General features: G+C 47.6%; 1 protein-coding gene across 1 annotated transcript in view; it reads right to left on the minus strand.

Moving 5' to 3' along the window:
• LOC149369622 (uncharacterized) overlaps positions 1-21,731 on the minus strand; it is a 51,391-nt gene that overhangs the window by 12,464 nt on the left and 17,196 nt on the right. Inside the window, exons 5-7 of the mRNA XM_089576032.1 lie at positions 18,576-18,700; positions 2,836-3,003; positions 1,181-1,325 (exon numbers count right to left, since the gene is read on the minus strand). Of these exons, the coding sequence (XP_089432158.1) occupies positions 1,181-1,325; positions 2,836-3,003; positions 18,576-18,700 (438 nt within the window). The remainder of the gene's footprint in view (positions 1-1,180; positions 1,326-2,835; positions 3,004-18,575; positions 18,701-21,731) is intronic.

Here is a 21,731-nt window from a genome sequence, read left to right on the forward strand (position 1 = left end):
TTATGTATTTCCCAATAACATTTAAACGCAAAAAAATGTATGAAGATGTTTATGTTCTTTAGTAAAACGTTTTCAAGCGCACATTGTTATATTTATGTGGCCTATTTCCTTCCCGAAATCAGAGTAAATTTATTGGTTGCCAAGCTTGCGAAATTTTATGAAAATTATACAACCCTCCAGTCGACATTAATAACTCGACGCACTCTACGATCATGGCAAATGACCAAAGCTGAAAGGAGCAACAGTTTTCATAAGGAAAGCACATCCTAACAGGTGTTGCTTCTACTACAGCGGCAATATTCTACCAGAGCACTCTAGTACTACACCAGTAAAATGCTTTTAATGCGCATGAATATATATTTAGTGCGCAATATTTCTAAAGAAAACATCACTTTCTTTTATTCTCTGCTCAGTTATTGCAGTTGTGCCCTTTGTAGAAATTTGCGCGGTAATATTTATCGTTTATAAAAATGTCCGGGAATTTAGTAGTCTTTGGTAAATACTTTTTTGCATACGGCGCATTCGATTTTTGCTGTTCAAAGTTATTATCATTTTAAAATGAACAACTCCAAATTAGCCAAACTTCTTTCGGTGCCCATAGTCTGCGATGGGTTAGAATACAAAATGCACAGAGCTACAAAAACAACTTGACACGGTCTAAGTTAAGCATAAATCATTCCATGCGTTTACAAGCAAAAAAATTTTAAGTTAATACTAACTACACTTGACAAAGTCAGCACTGCGCGGAAACGCGGAGGCACACCCCCACGTGATCAAGAATTTTTCGTGCTTCCGAATTTTTTTTTTTTTTGGGAGGGGGGGGGGAGAGGCGGACATAAAAAATTGCAGGTTAGTTATTCTCATTTATCAAGCAATTACATATAAAATATTACGTAAACGAAAGATGTCATCCAGCCAATCAATGCGTGACAGTATCTGCATTCACCGTCAGCTGCTTTCAGACCTTATTTTTGCTGGTGTTATCAACAGAACAGAATAAGTGGGCAGTAGACTCATTATTACAAGCTAATTCGTTCTTGTGTACGCGATTTCTTACACAGTATGGAGTGCTTCTGGAGAACATTTTGATTACAGGTACAAGCATGCGTAAAGGCTTTCGTGCTTTCGAGAAGAAGGTTAAGTTAATGTGGGTTTTCTACTGTTGAAATTTCTAATTTACCTGTTCGGGTAAACGTGTATTGAGGAATAATTAGCGGATCGTAATAGTTGAGGATAATGTTTTCCTTGGCAGTAGCAGTCACACCGTTGACAGTCATGTGGTCTTGCAAGTGCTGACCAACGGGCAGGTCAGCTATAACAGGTATCTGAGAGAAAAATGAGGAAAAAAGATTGTTTAAGTTGTGTGCGATCAAATTTTAAAGGGGCACTGAGGAATACTTTGTCCAATTTTTGTTTTATATATATGAACTCTACGCCCATCTCAGCAACAAAAACGCACTTTGTTAATAAAAAAAAAACGAAAGTAGAGTTCAGCACAGTTCTTCAGCCACTAGACTGGAACTTCTGTCGTCAAGGCGGAGAACTCCTCTACCACCTTATAGAAGACTATGACAATGCGCGCTTGAAAGTAACAATGTCAAAATGCTCTGCTTGAAAGAACAAATTTTCGAAGTTTTATAGGTTATAATAGTTGCCTTTTCAAGAAAAGTGGGCCTATTTTTAACTAGACAGCGGTTATCCGCTAAAGCGTGTCAACATCAATTTGTTCTCTGTGCCCCATCAGCTCATGTACCGCTGTACGTTTTTATACTTCGAGCGGCGGTTCAGTGAACGGAGGTCGACGTGTGCGGAGTATGAAAAAAGGCTTAATAATTTCTTAGGAATCTTTCTTTGCAGCATGCGCCTTCAGTTTCGCCCCCTTCTGCATCTATACGTTGTGATTACAAGGTTTGTGGAGACAGCACGACATTCTCTTGTATGATCTGCGCCCCGACACTGCGTTCACGGCTGAATGCATGCACAACATTCACCGTGCCGCACACCTCCATGCTTGTTTAAGAATATTTATTTAATTGAATAATAAAACATTGCTCCTTTATTTCCGGTACTTAGCCAATTATGCGCCTTTAAGAAGATTACGAACTGGGTAAGAGGACTGTCTACAAGTATGCGCCAGTTTATTGTTCCTGGACCTTGTTACTTGTCGAAAATCGTCCATTTATAACCTAAAAAACGTGTACGAGCCATGTGGAATATTAATTATATGGGTCGTAGTTATCGGACTTGAAGAGCGCTGCGATGGAACTGTCCCTGTGCTTTCGTCGTTCTGGGTAGGACGAAAGGCGGCTTGGGGATATTCCTCCGCGTCGAAGCGGCGCTGGCAGCCTTTTCGCTGCAGGTGTTGTCGTCTTAGAAGGGTGGAGATTAGGTGGGAATGAGGAGAAGGGCATGTAGCGCATCTTACCATAGGCAGCAAAGTTGTTCAATGTTTGTTAGAATGCCACCGCGTCTTACAAAGATGAGGTACCTGAACATCGGCGCTGGAGTCGGCTCCACTATCGCTTTACTTCATATCTAGTTGCTTGGATATTTTGGTATCGAGCTCTAACTTTGTATCTATCGGTTAAAGATACCTTGATAGGCAATTTTTCTGATTAATATACGGATCTACTGCAGAAAAAGGAGCTAATGGTTCGTAGCTCCAATGTCTCATGTCAATAATAAAGGAAAGGAAGCGATGTTTATTGTGCGCCAGCACTCAGGCAGAAGTATTCAGTTCCAGCGGTTCAGTAACATGAGATAAAAATTTGTCATTGATCTCATGAAAGACTTGCTTAAAGATGTGCTGAATTTCCTTCAAGTAATAATACTTACCCCTAAAGCTTGGAGGTCAGCTCTTGGCCCAATGCCGGAAAGCATAAGAAGTTGAGGCGTCGAGATCGCGCCGGCTGAAAGAATTACTTCACGCCTTGCACGGACCGTGAGGTTCAAGCCGTAGCGAGTGTACTGGACGCCGACAGCAGTGGTTCCCTGAAATATTACCTGGACAACAAACACGCACTTGCGATTTAGTGCCAACATCTTCATGTTATGATGCTGCATTTTTCACAGCTGTGGTAATCTAGAGTTTTCTCGGGTCTACGGCCAAGTAGCAACATATACGAGACAAGGAAAAGACGGAAATGCGGGCACTCTCTAATGATGGCGTTCAATGTTTCTAACTAGCTTATATATTGGTGCGAAGCTATGTCCTGCCGGTTTGTTTATGCTCAAAGCCGCCGGCACGAGGCTTCATCACTTCTAGACGAGAGGGGATACCCGATTTATCTGGAATATTTGTAGCAGCGGTCTATTGGTTGTACGCTTTTCAAGAAAGCTGCAGGCCATTACCGCGCATTTTCTCGAAACTTCTTCCAGCTTTAATATTAGCGCGGGTGAGTGCGGAGGTAATTCTATTCTTCGACTACCACCGATAACGCTTAAGGCTGTCGCCGCCGCTGAGTTATTCCATTCCTTGTGAGCGTAAGTAAGGTCAAAAGAGAACATCCGTGGCACGACAATTTTTCCTCTTTCTCTTATGTAATTCGCGTTGTAATTTGTTGCTGTGTGTCTTGTCTTGTTCGTCGTCTCTGTGGGCTCCCTCGTAGCAACGAAACTTAGAAACAGCACCTCTTTTTCGCTTAGACGTACGAAAGGCTTGCTGACTAAATTAACTCAGAAAGCTGAACTGGCATGAGTTTAGACGGAGGGAAGACTTGCTATGAGCTTCCACGATCAACCTTGTGGTAATATCGCTGGACGTGCGCCGTATAATATACATACACAAAGAGACTACTACAAAATGCAGCCGGGCGCACCGCTTCATGGAAGAAAGACTTCAGAAAGCCGGCCAAGCGTGCTAACAGTGCTGACATGATAACATGTTTCGCAAAAGACTAGGTAAGGAGATAGTAGAGTGGTGGAGCTCAGCGCCTGACAGAGGTAAGTAATATAGGGGCTGTTTTGTCCAGATTATTCAATCGCATGTATGATGCAAATGTATCACTCCATATCCAGTAACTATCGACGGCCATACCATTTCCTGTTGTACGTCTGGTCTGGTACGTCTGGTCGTCTGGTCTGGTAGCTAACTTCTATCGCTCACCTACTGAGATTTCCGGGCGCAAAATCATGGGCCTGCTCGGATCAGTCAATGCCGAAGCTGTACAGAGCGCTCTTCTTGGGATTTTTGCGGTACAGTGCACACCTCATGCTTTCAAAAACATGCGACTAACTAGCGTGCCCTCCAGTCTGTACAAGGTCAGGCACATACCTGGGCCTCCCTCGCAGCTCATCAACAGTTGAAACCATTGCTGTCGCCAAGGGCTACACGTTTTCGACGTGTGTATTTTATATATATTGTAATGGGTTTTTCGGGCACAGAACACAAAGCATAGCAAGGCACAGAGCACAAAGCGCTGAACGGCGTCCACCGGCAGTCAGTCGTTCCAACAGCACCAACAGGAAGCGCGCGCTCGCCGAGAGCAGTCCCGCTGCCGCGCGGGCACTTCTTCGTCATCACAATATATATATATATATATATATATATATATATATATATATATATATATATATATATATATATATATATATATATATAAATATAGTCCCGCGGCAGCGGGACTGCTCTCGGCGAGCGCTCGCTTCCTGTTGGTGCTGTTGGAACGACTGATATATATATATATATATATATATATATATATATACGAGGTCTGTTAGAAAAGTATCCGACCTTTGGCCGTAGAAAAAAAACTTGCATAACTGGACCGTTGCAAACCTAGTCACCTTCAAAGTAGTCTACTTGGGACTCCACACACTTCTCCCAGCGGTGCTGCCATCGTGGGAAGTATTCCGAAAAGGCCCCTTTCGGAATGGAGTTTAGCTCAGCTGTCGTTGCAGCCATAACGTTCTTCCTTGTCTTAAATCGCGCACCTTTCAATGGCCTTTTGATTTTGGGAACCAGCCAGAAATCGCAGGAGCCATAGCAGGGCAGTAAGGAGTCTGTTGAACTACAAGAGTCTGGTTTTTCGCCGAAAAATCTGAATCGAGTGCGAGGAATGTGCAGGAGCATTGTCGCGATGGGTGCGCCAATATCCTGTTGACCTCAGCTCCGGGTTTTTGCGCCGCACAGCATCACGTAGGCAACGGAGGACATCCCTGTAGTACTCTTTGGTCATTGGTTGACCCTGTGGAGTGCGCACTCGTGGTCTGCCACACAGAGGGTGTCAAAGAAAGCAGTCAGCATCACTTTCACATTGCTGCGTACTTGGCGAACCTTCTTAAGTCTTGGTGACGTGGAATGCTTCCACTGTGACGACCGGGATCTGGTTTCCGGGTCCTACCTGTACACCCAAGACTCGTCACTAGTGATTATGATGTTGATGAAGTCGGGGTCACTGTTTGCGGAATCCAGCACGTCCTGTGAGAGCACGAAACTGCTTTTGCTCCACCGTCAGCAGCTTCGGCACGAATTTCGCCGCAACTCTCTCCATGGCCAAATCTTCAGTGATAATGGAATGTGCGGGGAAATTGCTCATGTCCACATCTACCTCAATTTCTCGGATAGTCACGTGACGGTCCCGCATCACCACAGCGTTCACTTCGGTAATGACCTGGTCATTTTGGCATGTTGATGGCCGATTGGAGCGTGGCTCGTTCTCCACCGATGTGCGGCCAGCTTTAAATCAATTATACCACTGCTTAATCTGTGTGCTGCTCATAGCATCGTCACCGAAAGCCGTCTGAATATTTCGAATGGTTTTCACTTGGCTGTCGCCCAGTTTATGGCAAAATTTGATGCAGTAGCGCTGCTCCTTTCACTCCGCCATTTTCCTTGCAATAAAAAACCGACGAGAGCACTGCGCAATGCCTCACTCAAATGCTGCGTCCCAGCGACTGACGCTGTCGGCAGGCGGGAAAAAATTCGTGCATGCGCATGAAGGTTCAAGGTCACCTGATGCAAGCGCGCTTGTTTCATATTCATCAGGTGTTCGAAAAAAAAAAATAAAGTCGGATATTTTTCTAACAAACCTCGTATATATATATATATATATATATATATATATATATATATATATATATATATATATATATTGTTACGCGGCGGCCATCCGAAGAATGAGACGTGGTGAACCATGGCTATGAGATGATTTAATGGCCGCTGGCCTAGCGCGGGCGCTCCGTCCCGCGCCACTGCCAGCTTCGTCTTCGTCACACTACCCGGGGCCTCCGAGCGATCGTCCCGATCGGTGATGAACAGACGGCGAAATGGCGATGGTCTTGAGTGAAGGATCGAACAATATGTAGAAGATGGTGCAGTGCTGGCCGCCACGATGAGAAAGATGAGAGAATGAGTCCTGGTCCACGAAGCATCCGGGCCGTAGGGTGCCAGGAGCTGACGGCCAAGGTCTCTGGACGCACCGAACGGCAGAGGCTGGGGGACGGTGTCTTCACGTTTGGGTCAGTGGGGTCTTGGGTCGGTTGGGTCTTGGGCCGTCGGGTCTTGGGCCGTCGGGTCTTGGGTCCGTCGGGTCTTGGGTCCGTCGGGTCATGGGTCCGTCAGGTCTTGGGTCGTCGTGTAGTGTGGTCCGGGCGGGGGACGGGGCTGGGGTGAGCGTCGAGGTAGGTTCAGGCCGGCGGGCTGGGGCACGGCCGACGTCCACGGCAGGCCCAGGACGCCGAAGCTCCGTGACCAGGATGGCGATGAAGGGACCCCAGCACCTCACACCAAATGTTACGCGGCGGCCAGCCGAAGAATGAGACGTGGTGAACCATGGCTATGAGATGATTTAATGGCCGCTGGCCTAGCGCGGGCGCTCCGTCCCGCGCCACTGCCAGCTTCGTCTTCGTCACAATATATATATATATGTATATAAATATATAAATATATATATATATATATATATATATATATATATATATATATATATATATATATATATATATATATATATATATATATACATATATATATATATATATATATATATATATATATATATATATATATATATATATATATATAGTACTATATTGTACTATATATATATAGTACAAGTTACTCCAGGATCTAGATAACTTTTCGCGAACTCTCAGATTACGGGAATATTTCTTCGACAAACCGAACACAAATAAAGTTCGGTACCCCCAACCTCAAGAACAGTGGACACCCAAAACTGGTAGGGACAAACATCTAGACCTATATATAAAAGCGGTACAAAAGGACATTCTTCAAGCTTTTGGGACACTAATATCTGGGCCACCTAACCTCACAAAAAAAGAGCGTGACGCCCTAGACTCCCTTAGCAAACGAACCGACATTGTCATTAAGCCCGCCGACAAAGGTGGGGGCATAGTTATTCTAGACATAGCTATTCTATTCAGGAGGGCAACCGCCAGCTCAACAACCCAAAATTCTATACTAAACTCCCATCAGACCCGACCGCTGAGCAAAAGAACATCGTAGAAAAAACTATCAAAAAACTAACAGATGAAGGTGAATTACCACCGCGAGTAGGTAAGACGCTCACACCACGAAACTCCGCCGCTGGGCGCTTCTACATGCTCCCGAAAATACACAAACAGAATCATCCAGGGAGACCAATTGTTTCTGGTATTGGCACAATAACAGAACCGATCTCAGAGTATATCGATTCGCTCATCAAACATATACCTCCGAAACATCCATCTTACATACGCGACACTAATCACTTCCTGAAAGAATTATCCACTGTCACTTTCCCTCAAGGCGCTTTCCTAGTTACCCTCGACGTGGTATCACTTTACACTAACATCCCACATGACGACGCAATTCAGGCAATGGTCGGATCATACAAAGAATACAAAACTCTAGACACCCCTAGTCCAAGTGCCGTCGAGACACTTGCAAATTTGGTCCTTAAACTTAACACCTTTGAGTTCAACAACTCATATTATCTTCAAACTAGCGGTACAGCTATGGGCACAAAAATCTCTCCAAATTACGCCAACATATTTATGAACAAAACTGAATCAGACTTTCTCTCCTCATATCCAACAAAACCAGCTTTTTACAAACGCTTTCTGGATGACATATTCATGGTTTGGACAGAAACCGAGGACGAACTCATCCATTTTATCGCCTCATTCAACAAAATCCATCCCAATATCTCTTTCACACACACCTACTCAACCAATGAAATTAACTTCCTGGATGTTCTGGTTCGAATAGAAAGAAGTACATTAATCAGTAGTGTATATAAAAAACCTACAGACAGACAACAGTATCTTCATTTCAACAGCTGCCACCCACGCCACTGCAAAACTTCAATCCCATACTCACAGGCCATCAGATTTAAACGAATTTGCTCACGATCGGAAGATTTTCACGAAAATGCTAATCGCATGCGAGACACCCTATACAAACAACATTACCCGTCTTCTATAATCAACGATGCCATTAAAAAGACTGAAGCAACCAGTATTAATCATGTCATTAAGGAATCTCAGCCAACATCACAGCGCTGTAATCTCATACTAACCTTCACAAACAATCTCCCGAACATTAACAACATCCTGAAAAAACACTTTAATATCATAGAACAGAGTGACCGACTTTCAAAAGTTTTCACAACGGTCCCCCAAGCAACATATAGAAGACCAAAAAATCTGCAAAACCATGTTGTCCATTCGACAGTCAATAAACCGAGAGCTGTGGGTTGCACACCATGCGAAAAAAGCTGATGCCAAGTCTGCAAACACATGGAAACCACGGCACTGGCAAAAAGCACCCATTCACATTTCAAGCATTCTATCCGGGAAGATCTAAACTGCGATTCCAGCAACGTGGTTTACATGCTCGAGTGTGGCGACTGTCGAATGCAATACATAGGCCAAACAGACAATTCCTTCCGATTCAGATTTAATAACCACCGCTAACATACCCAATCCCTCCCCAACCTCCCCCTTTCGAAACACCTCCGCGAGAAAGGCCACGAGTTTGACAAACTTAAAGTAACAATACTACAGAGTTGCTTCAAAAACACTCGTGAGCGCGAGCAACGAGAATCATATTTTATTTTTAAATTTAACACAGTACAAAATGGCATTAATGAAACTTACGGCACCCTCACCTCTCTTCCGAGGTCAGAGGCCTACGAAATTAAACAAAGCAACACTGACCCTGTCGTCTGAGGTCATACCCCTTTCTGCATGCCACATGTGTGCCTTGCCTTCTCCCCCCCCCCCCCCCCTGGGTCTGCTCACTTTGTGGTCCCGCGAACGCCACATTATATTATTATTATTTTTTTTCACAATGTAAGCTTACATTTTTCACATTCCTTCCGATACTGCAGGGCATGGGTGCATTATTCCTGGGTGGGAAGAAAAAGCACTGCTTCAAAGGTTTTCTTTTCCCTCTTTTTTTTTTCCTAAGTTTCTCTTTGTTAAGGGTCAGATTTTTATTTTTTTCCTGCCCTCGAGTTGCTGCACGGCCACGCACCTGTCGAGCATCTCCGAGTTGGACACGCCTGTCAACAAGCAAGCCTGTTTTGCTTAACAAAGCAGAGGCCGCATCTGGACGTTGTATTTTCTGCCTGTTCCTCACACTCGCCCACCCCCCCCCTCTTTTTTTTTTGGTGTGGGTCGCGCTGCCTCTAATAATTTTTTTTGTGTATTTTTCTGCTATGTGCTTTGTGTTTCCAACTTACCTGTTCTGTACCCACACCTATAAAAGGGGATGCATTAACAATGTAAAATCACTCCTGAAGAAGATCGGTCTTCCGATCGAAACGTCGAGTAGAATAAATATGTTTCCTTTAACGAAGCGTATACTTCGCTATATATATATATATATATATATATATATATATATATATATATATATATGTATATATACATATACACATATATATTCGACTCGACGTTTCGATCGGAAGACCGATCTTCTTCAGGAGTGATTTTACTTTCTTAATGCATCCCTTTACCTTTTATAGGGGTGGGTACAGAACAGGTAAGTGGGAAACACAAAGCACATAGCAGAAATATACACTTCAAAAATGATTAGAGGCAGTGCGACGCACTGCCTCTTTTTGTCTATCGTATACATATATATATATATATATATATATATATATATATATATATATATATATATATATATATATTATGGGGGTTGTTCCTGTAGTAACGCTCAAAGGGCTAGAAGCAGTTGTCGCTCTCTAGCACCAGCGTGCCAGCCCTAGCAGTCAGAGCTGTGACCCCCAACCCGCGGTGCGGTGAGTCGCAACCACGGCGGGTTCGCGCCAGAGGGGACAAACACGAGTATGCTACTCGGATGAGCGTTTATTGCTCCCGAGCAATACAATGCAGCAGCAACAATACAACCGCCGTAACGAGGGAGAGGGTTCCGCTCGCGTACGGGGGTGAATAACACAAAGGAAAGAACGCACGCAAAAATGTGGGGGAAGAAGGTTCCGCTCACCTCGCGTGGTTACTCGCTCACGGCCCGCGGCGGTCAAGTCACACGCGGTGGCCGGGCGATAAGGGCAGCGGTCTCCGTGGCAGATCTCTGATCAGTGCGTGTGCACGGCTCCCGCCAGAAGACAAGCGAGCCTCGGAAGCAACGCGGCTTCTCCCGGGCTGTGGAGAGGACGTCTCTCCTCTCTAAGAGGGGAAAGAGGGAAAGTCTCCGCGGTGGCGTCGCGGCGGGGAGCGAAAGGAAGCGGGGGTGGCGTGAGTGCCCTCCCTCGCAAAACCTCCCGAACGGCGCGCGCATAGCATCGCGTGATAATTACACGCGGCCGTTACAATGGGGCAGGGGATTCATGTGTATCCCCACATCCCCCCCTCCTTAAAACTGCCCTACGGTCGAAAAGAGACCGCGTTCACCGAAGGTTGTACCGAGTGGGGCCGGCGAAACTCGTTTAACTTTAAAAACCAATAAAGAAAAGATTCAGCTCACAACCAGCAGTGCCGTCGTCGAAGGCCGTGGACGCCAGGGCAGGAAGGCAGTGTAGACGACCGCCATGGACGACCGTGGAGCCAAGTACTGAAGGGGGTCGATGACCGCAGGTCCCGCTTACGATGAGTCGGCCATGGGCAGCCTGGCCGGGAGGCACGGGCGGCAGGCAGGCTCGGGGCAATTACGCATAGCGTGTCGTCCCTTTGCACAGCGTACGGCAGGCCTCCACTCAGCTGGTCGAACCGCTCGCTCTTGGCTCGATGGCCCTCTTTTCCTTTCGTTGGGGGGGGGGGGGGGGTGACAAAAGCGCGCCGACCCATTTTCCCTCTGCCGCAGAGGGCTTGCGAGGCGGGCCCAGCGGGGCACCAAGCTTCTCTTGCGGGCAAAGCCGCTGCCGCGGGGACAGAGGGACTCCAAGGCGGCCTCTCTGCTGCAGTTTTCGCCATAGTAGACACAGGCCCCGGTTTCTCCGAATTCTCGTTCGCTCGTCCCGCGGCCGACCGGAAGCTGTTTTTCGGCATGGCTGCTCGGTGGGGACAGCGGGCTCTTGGTTTTGGAATGCGGCCGCCCTCGAAACGGCCTGGCTCTCGGTGTTCGAAGCAGCAACGGCCGTTGCGGCGTCCGCTGGCTCTCCTCCGGGCACGCTGTGAAGACTGGCCTGCGGCTGCAAGGCTGTCTTTTCTTTCTAGTTACTTTCCAGATTTACACTTTTTTTTTCTTTCAGATACTCTAACCCCGCTCGGTCTTTTCCGACGAGAAAGCGTGTGCTTGCTCCGGAAGCCACGGCGCGAAATATGGAAGGGGTGTTCCGTCCATATTAAGCAGGAGAAATTACTACCTGCGCGTTGGTCAGAGTTGGTTCTGCCGTGGGCGCAAGTTGTAACGAGGCGCCGGGCTCTGTTGTCGAGCCTTCGTCTCGGTGCGGCTGCCTGCTGGCGGGGGAGGGTCCTGGGGTAAGGTCCCATGACGTCACAAGCCGCAATTTGCCAAGGAACCTGGCTATTGATCGGCTGCATGAGCCCAGGTGGGCGTCCACCACGTGGCTTGACCCTTTGGCACACGTCGCACGAGCGGGCGTAGCGTATCGCATCCCGCTTCATGCCAGGCCAGGTAGCGAGGCGGCACAACTTGAGGTAAGTCTTAGAGCCACTCGCATGCCCAGCGATGCACGTGTCATGAAAGTAGCGTAAAAGTACTCCTCTCAACGTGCGTGGAATCACCACCATGAAGGACTCGTGTGTATCCTTCTCGGAGAGGATATATCTCAGCAGGATGCGATCGGAGTCGAGCAGATAGGAATCCATCGCGCTCACAGCATTACCAGCTATGTTCGAGCGCCCCGCACGGACAACAATACCAGTTGCCTCCATGTGCGCCGCGGCCGCGCAGCCCGGCTCCCTGAGCCCGTCGAACACTTTTCGACAAAATGGATACTCCCGCTGTGCCTCCAATAGCTCCCTTCTGCTGAAAACGCTCACCACGGAACTGACGCCTTCCAAGTGGTTCACGCTTTCGCCCTGGGAAGGCAGGGTGTCCCTTCGCTCGGGGCGCTGTGTGAGCTGCGCAGCAGTCGCGCTGCTCTGGCTGTCGGGCGCGGCGGAGTGGGCAGTGTTGTTACTTCCCAAGCCGTCAACGGGCGCGCGCGAAAGTGCGTCCGCCACCACGTTGTTCTTGCCCCTCCTGTAGCGCACGGTAAAGTCGTAACGCTGGAGGAGTAGCGCCCATCGCGCTAGGCGTCCGGATGGCTCGCCTAGGCGTCTCAGTCAAGTGAGTGCCGTGACCAGGATGTTGCTGCTGAGAAGCCGTATTGGACAACCACAGCAGGGACTGGATGTCAATCCCGCTCGCCGCCATGGCTAGTCTGTGTGTCGGCAGTCGTTCACACAGACACTCGGTTTGTCACACCTCTGGCCCCACGTTGGGCGCCAAGAATATGGGGGTTATTCTTGTGATAACGCTCAAAGGGCTAGAAGCAGTTGTCGCTCTCTAGCACCAGCGTGCCAGCCCTAGCAGTCAGAGCTGTGACCCCCAACCCGAGGTGCGGTGAGTCACAACCACGGCGGGTTCGGGCCAGAGGGGACAAACACGAGTATGCTACTCGGAGGAGCATTTATTGCTCCCGAGCAATACAATGCAGCAGCAACAATACAACCGCCCTAACGAGAGACAGTGTTCCGCTCGCGTACGGGGTGAAAAACACAAAGGGCAGAACGCACGCAAAAATGTGGGGGAAGAAGGTTCCGCTCACCTCGCGTGGTTCCTCGCTCACGGCCAGCGGCGGTCAAGTCACACGCGGTGGCCGGGCGATAAGGGCAGCGGTCTCCGTGGCAGATCTCTGATCCGTGCGTGTGCACGGCTCCCGCCAGAAGACAAGCGAGCCTCGGAAACAACGCGGCTTCTCCCGGGCTGTGGAGAGGACGTCTCTCCTCTTTAAGAGGGGAAAGAGGGAAAGTCTCCGCGGCGGCGTCGCGGCGGGGAGCGAAAGGAAGCGGAGGTGGCGTGAGTGCCCTCTCTCGCAAAACCTCCCGAACGGCGCGCGCATAGCATCGCGTGATAATTACACGCGGCCGTTACAATGGGGCAGGGTATTCATGTGTATCCCCACAATATATATATATATATATATATATATATATATATATATATATATGTATATATATATATATATATATGTATGTATGTATATATATATGTATATATATGTATATATATATATATCTATATATATGTATATATATATATATATACATATATATAGATATATATATATAGAGAGAGAGAGCATACAAGGAAAGGGGAATGAGGAGTTCGTTATAAATACGAGAGAAGCCAACAGCCGCAGACATCAAGGGCACAGGGGATTTTTTTAGTTCAATTATTTATTTTGTGGTGTTGATCAATTTATAATATTACTGAATATGTTATCGCTTAAAACTAATGGATTAGAAAAGCAGAAGAGAAAACAACCACATGCCGCCGGTGGGATCCGAACCCACGACCTCCGAATTACGCGTCCGGTGCTCTACCTCTGAGCTACGGCGACGGCTGTCAAATCTTCTGCTTTCGGGGGTATTTATGTTTACAAATAACCTGAACTTGGGAGTATTCACCAGCGCCACACACGTTCTTAAGCGGCGGACGTAGCACGTCGTGAGTTACCGCTGAATTACCGCTTTTTTTCTTCGGCTTTTCTAATCAATTAGTTTTAAGCGATAACATATTCAGTAATATTATAAATTGATCAACACCACAAAATAAATAAACTAAAAAACAGCTTTCGCGCCACCGGCGAAATCCTGTTTCGCGCACGCTTTCTCCGCCCTCCTTTGCTTTGCATGTATGAAGCCGACTGTATTCAATATTACTATCGATACTACTGCGATATATGAATCTATTGGGAGAAAAACTACACAAGTAAAAAAGAGAGAGGGGTGTGCATATTGCCACGTATCATTGTAGTGTCTGTTCGTTCGCGCAAGGCCGCAGGAAAGGGGTGTTATCATTTTTGTTTGTGACGCGAGAAGCTACCGAACTAATCTCGATCGACCACAGCATCTACGTTTTTCTAGATTACTGTAGATGATCTTGACCTGTTATCTCGAAGTTTCCTTGGTGGCTTTAAATTGAGCGATGCCGCCAGCGGCGGGCATTCGTAGTTCGACGACTGACGAGCACGTTTGTTGCTTACGACACCGAGTGATTCAGTTCTTTTGCCGGCGCAAGTCAGCCCAAATAAAGAGCTTCGTTTCCAAGACTGGTTGGTGTCTTCCTGACCGCTGGACTGCCGTCACTACAATGTGACATCTGGTGGAGGTGCTGGTAGCCTTCTATGTTCCGGACACCCCCTACAAGTCCTGACGCCAGCCCTCTGAGTCATTCACCGCAAGACCTGGACCTGACTCCAGTCCACCGCGCAAGCCGACGCCTGCTAGGGGACGCACCTGAGTTCGGGATTCTGCCGGACCCTACCCGAAAGGGAAAACCAGTACCAACATCCACCATGAGCTTGCCCCAGACGACGACTCCAATCATTCTTCACCAGCCCCGGGTACCACCAACATTCGACGCTTCGCCTGGCGCCGACCCCGAAGAATGGCTGGAACAGTTCGATCGTGTGGCTGTCTTCAACAACTGGGATGATGCTACGAAACTTAGGTACGTCTTCTACTCCTTGGAGGGACCAGCAAGGATATGGTTTGAGAATGAGGAAGCTAGCCTCACGAACTGGGAAACCTTCAAGGAGCAGCTTCTGAAGATCTTCACGAACGTCGTGCGAAAGGAGAGAGCCCAGCAGCTGCTACAGTCTCGCATACAACATTGAAACGATACCGTTGCAATGTACACTGAGGAGATGAAGCGTCTCTTCCGGCGTGCCGACGCAGACATGAAAGAAGAACAAAAAGTAAAGCTTCTTATGCGAGGAGTCAAAGAGCAACTCTTTGCGGGCCTCGTACGGAACCCTCCCAAAACCGTCGCGGAATTCGTCGAAGAGGCATCCACCGTGCAAAAAACTCTTGATGCCAGAGCCCTCCAGTATGACCGCCAGCAGCGCTTTTTATCAGCAAGCTGCATGGACACCGCTAACAACGATAACCTGCGGGAGGTTATACGCGAAATTGTGAGAGAAGAGCTCAGACGATTGCTGCCAACGGGAACTCGTCCGCAGCTTTCATCGCTCAGAGACGTCATCCGGGATGAGGTTCAATAGTCCTTGGGTGTGACGCCGACAACCACGCAGCCTCTGCAGCCCACAGCCATGACTTACGCCGCAGCTGTGCGCTTTCCTGCACCTCGGCGACGGGACCCAAGCCCCTATCGCCCTCAGCCAGCTGCGTTGGACTGCCGCCCTCTCGCCTCAACCCGTCCGTCCTACGAGCGTCGCACACAGCGAGGAAATGCGACGAGTGGATAACTCCCGACCAGCGCAGCCCACTATGTTTCCACTGTGGCGAAGCCTGTCACGTCCTCCGGCACTGCCCATACAGAAGACTGTGCATCCGAGGGTTCTCTTACGACGCTCCACGACCCTGACCCGGCCAGCGACCAGCCGAAATCCAGGAGTTTTTGCGTCGGGGAAGGATGCTCATCGCCGAGCCGCCTATCACGTTCCCCGTCGCCATCTTCACCGCGATTTGTATCTCCTAGCCGAGAATACGCCGTGCGTGGACGCTCCCCAGCCCCCGAAGGTCAAACTGAATAAAGCAGTCTCCGGAGGTGAGGTTGCTTCTAAGCGCAATAACAAAGATCCTCCATCGACGAAAACACAAGACTATGCCTCAACTACGACGAGAACTACGACGACCCCTACGACGACGACCCCTACGACGATGAACCCTACGACGACAACTACGACGACGACGACCACTACGACGACGGCGACAACTACGACGACGATGGCAACTACGACGACGAAGGCAACTACGACGACGACGGCAACTATGACGACGACGAAAACTACGACAACACCGACGACGATGACACGGCCAGACTTGAAGCTTTACCGCTGCCCTTAAACCTTATTATGAACGCTAAAGGACTCGAAGTTAGAATTCTCCGTGTATATTTTCATTTTAAAGCATCGAGACGATGCTTCTTTGGGAGGGGGTAATGCCACGTATCATCGTAGTGTCCGTTCGTTCGCGCAAGGCCGCTGGAAAGGGGTGTTATCATTTTTGTTTGTGACGCGAGAAGCGAGCGGACTAATCTCAATCGATCACAGCCATGAAGAGTGGCATCTACGTTTTTCTAGATTACTGTAGATGATCTTGACCTGTTATCTCGAAGTTTCCTTGGTGGCTTTAAATTGAGCGATGCCGCCAGCGGCGGGCATTCGAAGTTCGACGACCGACGTGCACGTTTGTTCCTTACGCCGCCGCCGAGTGATTCAGTTCTTTTGCGGGCGCAAGTCAGCCCAAATAAAGAGCTTCGCTTCCAAGACTGGTTGGTGTCTTCCTGACGGCTGGACTGCCGTGACTACAACGTGACAATATTATAGTGTCAGGGATGCGGAGTTCGGATTATCTAACTCGTTCAGTTCGGCCGTAATGGGTGCAGTATCAGTTGTCCACGAGAACTGCGTTCTATGAGGTTCTGCCCCGGTATCATACACCATATTACGGCATTCTATTATTGTTTCCTTCTGAAAATGTTTGCACCATAATGTAACCGCATCCCATGTATTTAATTTAACGAAATGTCATGGTTAGTGCATTTACACGATGAACAGGAATATCGCGAATTGGAAATGACCGATTGAATATGAGCTCCTACTTATATATACGATACTCTAAGTGAGGGAAATTAGTACACGAACAAAGTTAATCACGCACAAAGGAGTGTATATCAGCACCTGTAGTTCAATAACGACGTACATGCCAATGCAGTCAAGCGAACGTCTCAGCTCTACGTTTCTTCACGCTTAATCCCGCGCCGTTTTTCTTTTCTTATTTTTTTCAAGGATGGGGCCTTCGCCATGAGTGAAATTCAGGCTTTGGTTAGATTGAACCTTGCTGACTCGATTTGTAAGCTGGTCTTATACATGCTGTTCACATCCGATCTCATATGACACCTTTAAGCCGCGGGCAGTGATTTCCCTACACACTTGGTCGCCCCCTCCGCGGCCCGCCTACCATCCTTGTCTTCCTGAATTAAGGCACCCCCGTAATTCGTAAAGAATTTCTTTTCTTGCTGGCAGGAAGGGGAGTGGAGAGGGTTTAGAAAGGACCGCCTTTCCAGCAGTGGTCGAAAAGTCCGCGGAGGAGACCGCAAAAAAATTATTTTTGCACAAATCATGTACTTTCTCCGGCGAATTTTGGATCAGTGGTAGCGCGACGACGCTGGAGAGAGAGCACAGGGGTCCCGAGTGTTTTAGCATACGAGAGGTGCTGGGTTTCTCCGAATAGAGGCACCTATTATAGCTGCTATAAAATATATCTTATGCAAGGCACCCGTTCACAATGGCTGCGCTAAAGTACAGAGGGCAAAACGCTTGCCTAGAACACGTTCTGGGAGTGTTTTGAAGTGAACACGCGCTATCGAGCGATAACATTTGGTTAAAATTAGTCTGGATGTAAGCATCTGCAGCAAAACTCATAGGATTTCATTGTCATTTGTTGACTTCCTTGTCGCATCAGCTTGAGGAGCTGCGGAAAACTGAGTTCGGTCGTTTTAGACATGTGCTTAGCACTCTGTACTACATGCGCGTGCTCCATGTCACAAATTTTACGCATGGAAGCAGAGTTTTGCAAGCATTGATGAGGTACTTTAGTTCTTTTGCTTTTTAATGCATTTCATTGAACTCTAAAGATTTCACTTTTTGTTTTCGATACATAGCATTGCCAAATATTCGAGTGCGACTTAGTTCTTGACACACAATGATATTCTTTTTCCCCTTTTTCCGGTTGTTCAGTCAATGGTTTTAATAACTTAATTAAACCCCGCCACCGATGTCTTGTGCAGAAGCCTAAACTTTTATGATTTTCTCGATTCGAGCATACTTCCTGTAATGTCCAGAATGATATACTCCTGGTGCGCTCCCTCACAAAGGTGTACACGAAAGTTTACGTCCCCATTGCTTCGTGTTAACGCATGTGCATCTTCGCATTGCTGTGCTTTGTTGCGCACTCGCTTTACTCACTTTCGTCACTTGGCAGAACAAACCCACGTCAAGGTTCGGTCGTACCCGGATCTTCGGAGGCAGGAACGATTTGCTGGAGCTCCACCGTTCCCCATTTTTTATGTTGTTTTGAACACGGGAATAGTCTGCATAAAAATAAGAAAAACACTCAGAACATATACTGTTCAGGCTTTTTTTATCCCGATAACCAAATGCATCGCAGCGGAAGATTCTAGGACACTTCATACGGCCATTGTGATCTGGATCGCTTGTGCAATTCGGAAAGTGCCCAGCGCGACTGCCTCATATTAGTTTAGTTTAGGGGAGTTTTAACGTCTCAAAGCGGCTAAGGCTATGGGGACACCGTAGTGAAGGAGTCCGGAAATTTCGACCGCCTGAGGTTCTTTAACGTGCACTGACATCGCACAGTGCAGGGGCCTCTATAATTTTACCTCCATCTAAAGGCGACAGCTCGGCCGGAGACCGAACCCGCGTCTTTCGGTTACGGGTCAGCAGCCAAGCACTACAACCACTGAGCCGCCGCGGCAGCCAAATTCTCATATTCCAGACACTGGACATTTCTGTCATCATGTGGAACTGCATATTGCTATTTAACCAAATCAAGATAGGTAACTTCATAATATACTTGGGATTCTGAAATCTTTTCCCATATTTTTATATTTCAACAGCAGGAAAAAGTAATAAAGATCATGCATTTGCACGACGCTTACAAGGCTACTTGTAAAATAAGTTTCACTGCGTTCATAAAGGTTAGATATGATGTGGGTTAGAAGGCATTCATCCATACGCTGCAAGGCTAAGCAAAGTATACCCCCTAAACAGTGTTCTTAAAAGTGGGAAAAAATATTACGAGATGAATTTTCTTTATATCAAAGTAAATTATTTCGCCAATCTAAGCAGCTTAAGGTTCCTCTGGCGTGCGCATGTGAGTACTGCAACCTTAAAAAACACCGGCGTCATTGGCTTTTTGAATCAACGTAGTCGTATCCCTCATCTCAAATTAAACTCTTCGTACTGAAATGTCTATTCATATCACATACGTTTTGCTGCCATCTGATATAGCGTACGCCAACATCTATTCAGCTTTTGGAATCACTATCGCGCTTAAAAAAATTAGGAGCATGCTTAAGCTTCGTCATAAGAGTAGATGCTATGGCGTTTATTCCTTCTTTTTCATTTTTTATTACTATAACATTAGTACACATCCCCAACACACTTTACTGTCATACACACCATAAGGCGTTCACTTGGTGCCCCTCTAACACGCTTGAACCAACGACCCTTTGTGGCATATGCGCTGCGTGCCCGGCTGGAAAGCAGAAGGTTCAACCCCAATGCCGACGAGTTTCATTTGTAGCGAGAGCTACACTACGCCAGCCGGTTGGTCACGTGGTGCGGAGCAGCTGCTGCTGCCGGCGGCGCGGCGCGCCGCTGAAACCGAGCTGCAACAGCTGCGCGCATGCGTCGTGTCGAGGGGGAGAGGTGTCGCAGCTGTATAAGTAGGAGGCTCGGTGGAGCCGCCGGGGAAAAGATGGAGAGCGGAGGAGAAGACGAGCTGAGCTGGGTGGCTCTGAAAGAAACCAGGGCTCGGCGTTGCAACGAAACCAAGAGGAGACGGCGAGCCGAGGAGACGGAGGAAGAGCGTGCGATACGCCTCGATAAGCGGTTTAAGAACGACGCGGTTCGGAAGGCGCGCCTAAAGTCCCTCTATGCGCTTTTCTAAAAAAAACCAAGTAGCGAAAACGTTTGCGGCGCGGCCGACGCACACTATTGGACAGCGCCCACTTCCGGTTGGGAACTGGTTCCGTTCCGCCATGTTCTTAAGTCGTCCGGCTGCATAGTTCGACGGCGCTTGCGCGCTACGTTTCTTGCTCGTATAGTTCTGCTGGCGACGGACATTCAGCGGAGGTGACTTTTTTATATTTTTCGCTGTTTGCTAGAAGTCACTTTAGTTTTTCGGGTGCTTTTTTTTGTGCCCGCAGCAGCAGCCGAAATGCCGGGCTGTTGCACCTTCGGGTGCGCAACCCAGTCAGGAAAAGGCTTGCATTGTTGAAAAAAAAAACGAGCATTGATATGACCATCACCACCTTGTGCAATATAAAATAGCTATGTTGGAAGCAGGAACATTGCCTAACAATTACATGTGCTGCTTCTGCACTGCAGTCAGAGCTTGAGCCAGGTTGGCCAAACTGAAGCCCCTAAATCCGCTTTGCTTTTTTAGAAAAGCTTATGAAAGGACTTTTAAGTGAAACAGGGGTATAAAAACAGCTATTTGGCATTTAATGCGGCTTCTCAGCTGCTGAAGCAAGGCACGTAATGCATCAGCCCTTTCTTGATTAATTGAATACGATGGCAGGAATGAGACCCATAAATTCTCCTGAAGGTGGTCATACGAAAGGACGGCAGCCAAATTTGTAAATATGCAATACACTCTGGTTTCCACTGAAACCAGCTGACTGATATCAGATGGAGTTTAATGTGCTTCTTTTTGTTTGTGTGAAATAAACTGGTTGTGAATCCTTGAATTTTTTCACCATATGTCTTTCTTCGACCTCTAACTTCGGCAATACTAGTCATGTTCTATTGTAGGTTCCCCTCGAACTATGATTTATGCCAATTATAGCCACATGTAGCGCAAATCCTTGTGCAATGCATGCTTCGAAAGGCCTTGCATCAGAGTATGAAAAGCGTGAAACGGATTCCCCTATCGACGGCCAATTTTATTTCGTGATAGTACGTGAATTTGACTGAGCGCGAGTCACACTTTTGTAATCGCGCATTGTGGAACTATTCAAAACCATGTAGTGGGGATGCTGTGTTGAAACAGCAGCATATAAGAGGGGCTGTAGAGGTAATGAATGGTTTCATTGCAATAAAAAACGAAAAGATGCTTCCGGCCGCGCCAATTCCTACCTAATGTCTTGCGCAAACGAGCTGCGGCCGGCGGAAATAAAATCAAAGGGGAGAACTCGGCAAGGGGTGAGCGAGAACGGACAGGGAAGAGCAATGTACTGTGCACTATTCGTCAGGTACAAAAGTTCGCACCGCTCGGGCGTGACTCTCCAGGCGCAGTTATGAATTCTACTACTTGCGAGCGACCGTTGGTAGTATTTACATTAATACGCTATATATAAAGCTGCGTGCGTGTCCGTGTTC

Source organism: Amblyomma mixtum, chromosome 1 (assembly GCF_055824585.1).
Source record: "Amblyomma mixtum isolate Tamu chromosome 1, ASM5582458v1, whole genome shotgun sequence".
NCBI lineage: Eukaryota > Metazoa > Arthropoda > Arachnida > Ixodida > Ixodidae > Amblyomma > Amblyomma mixtum.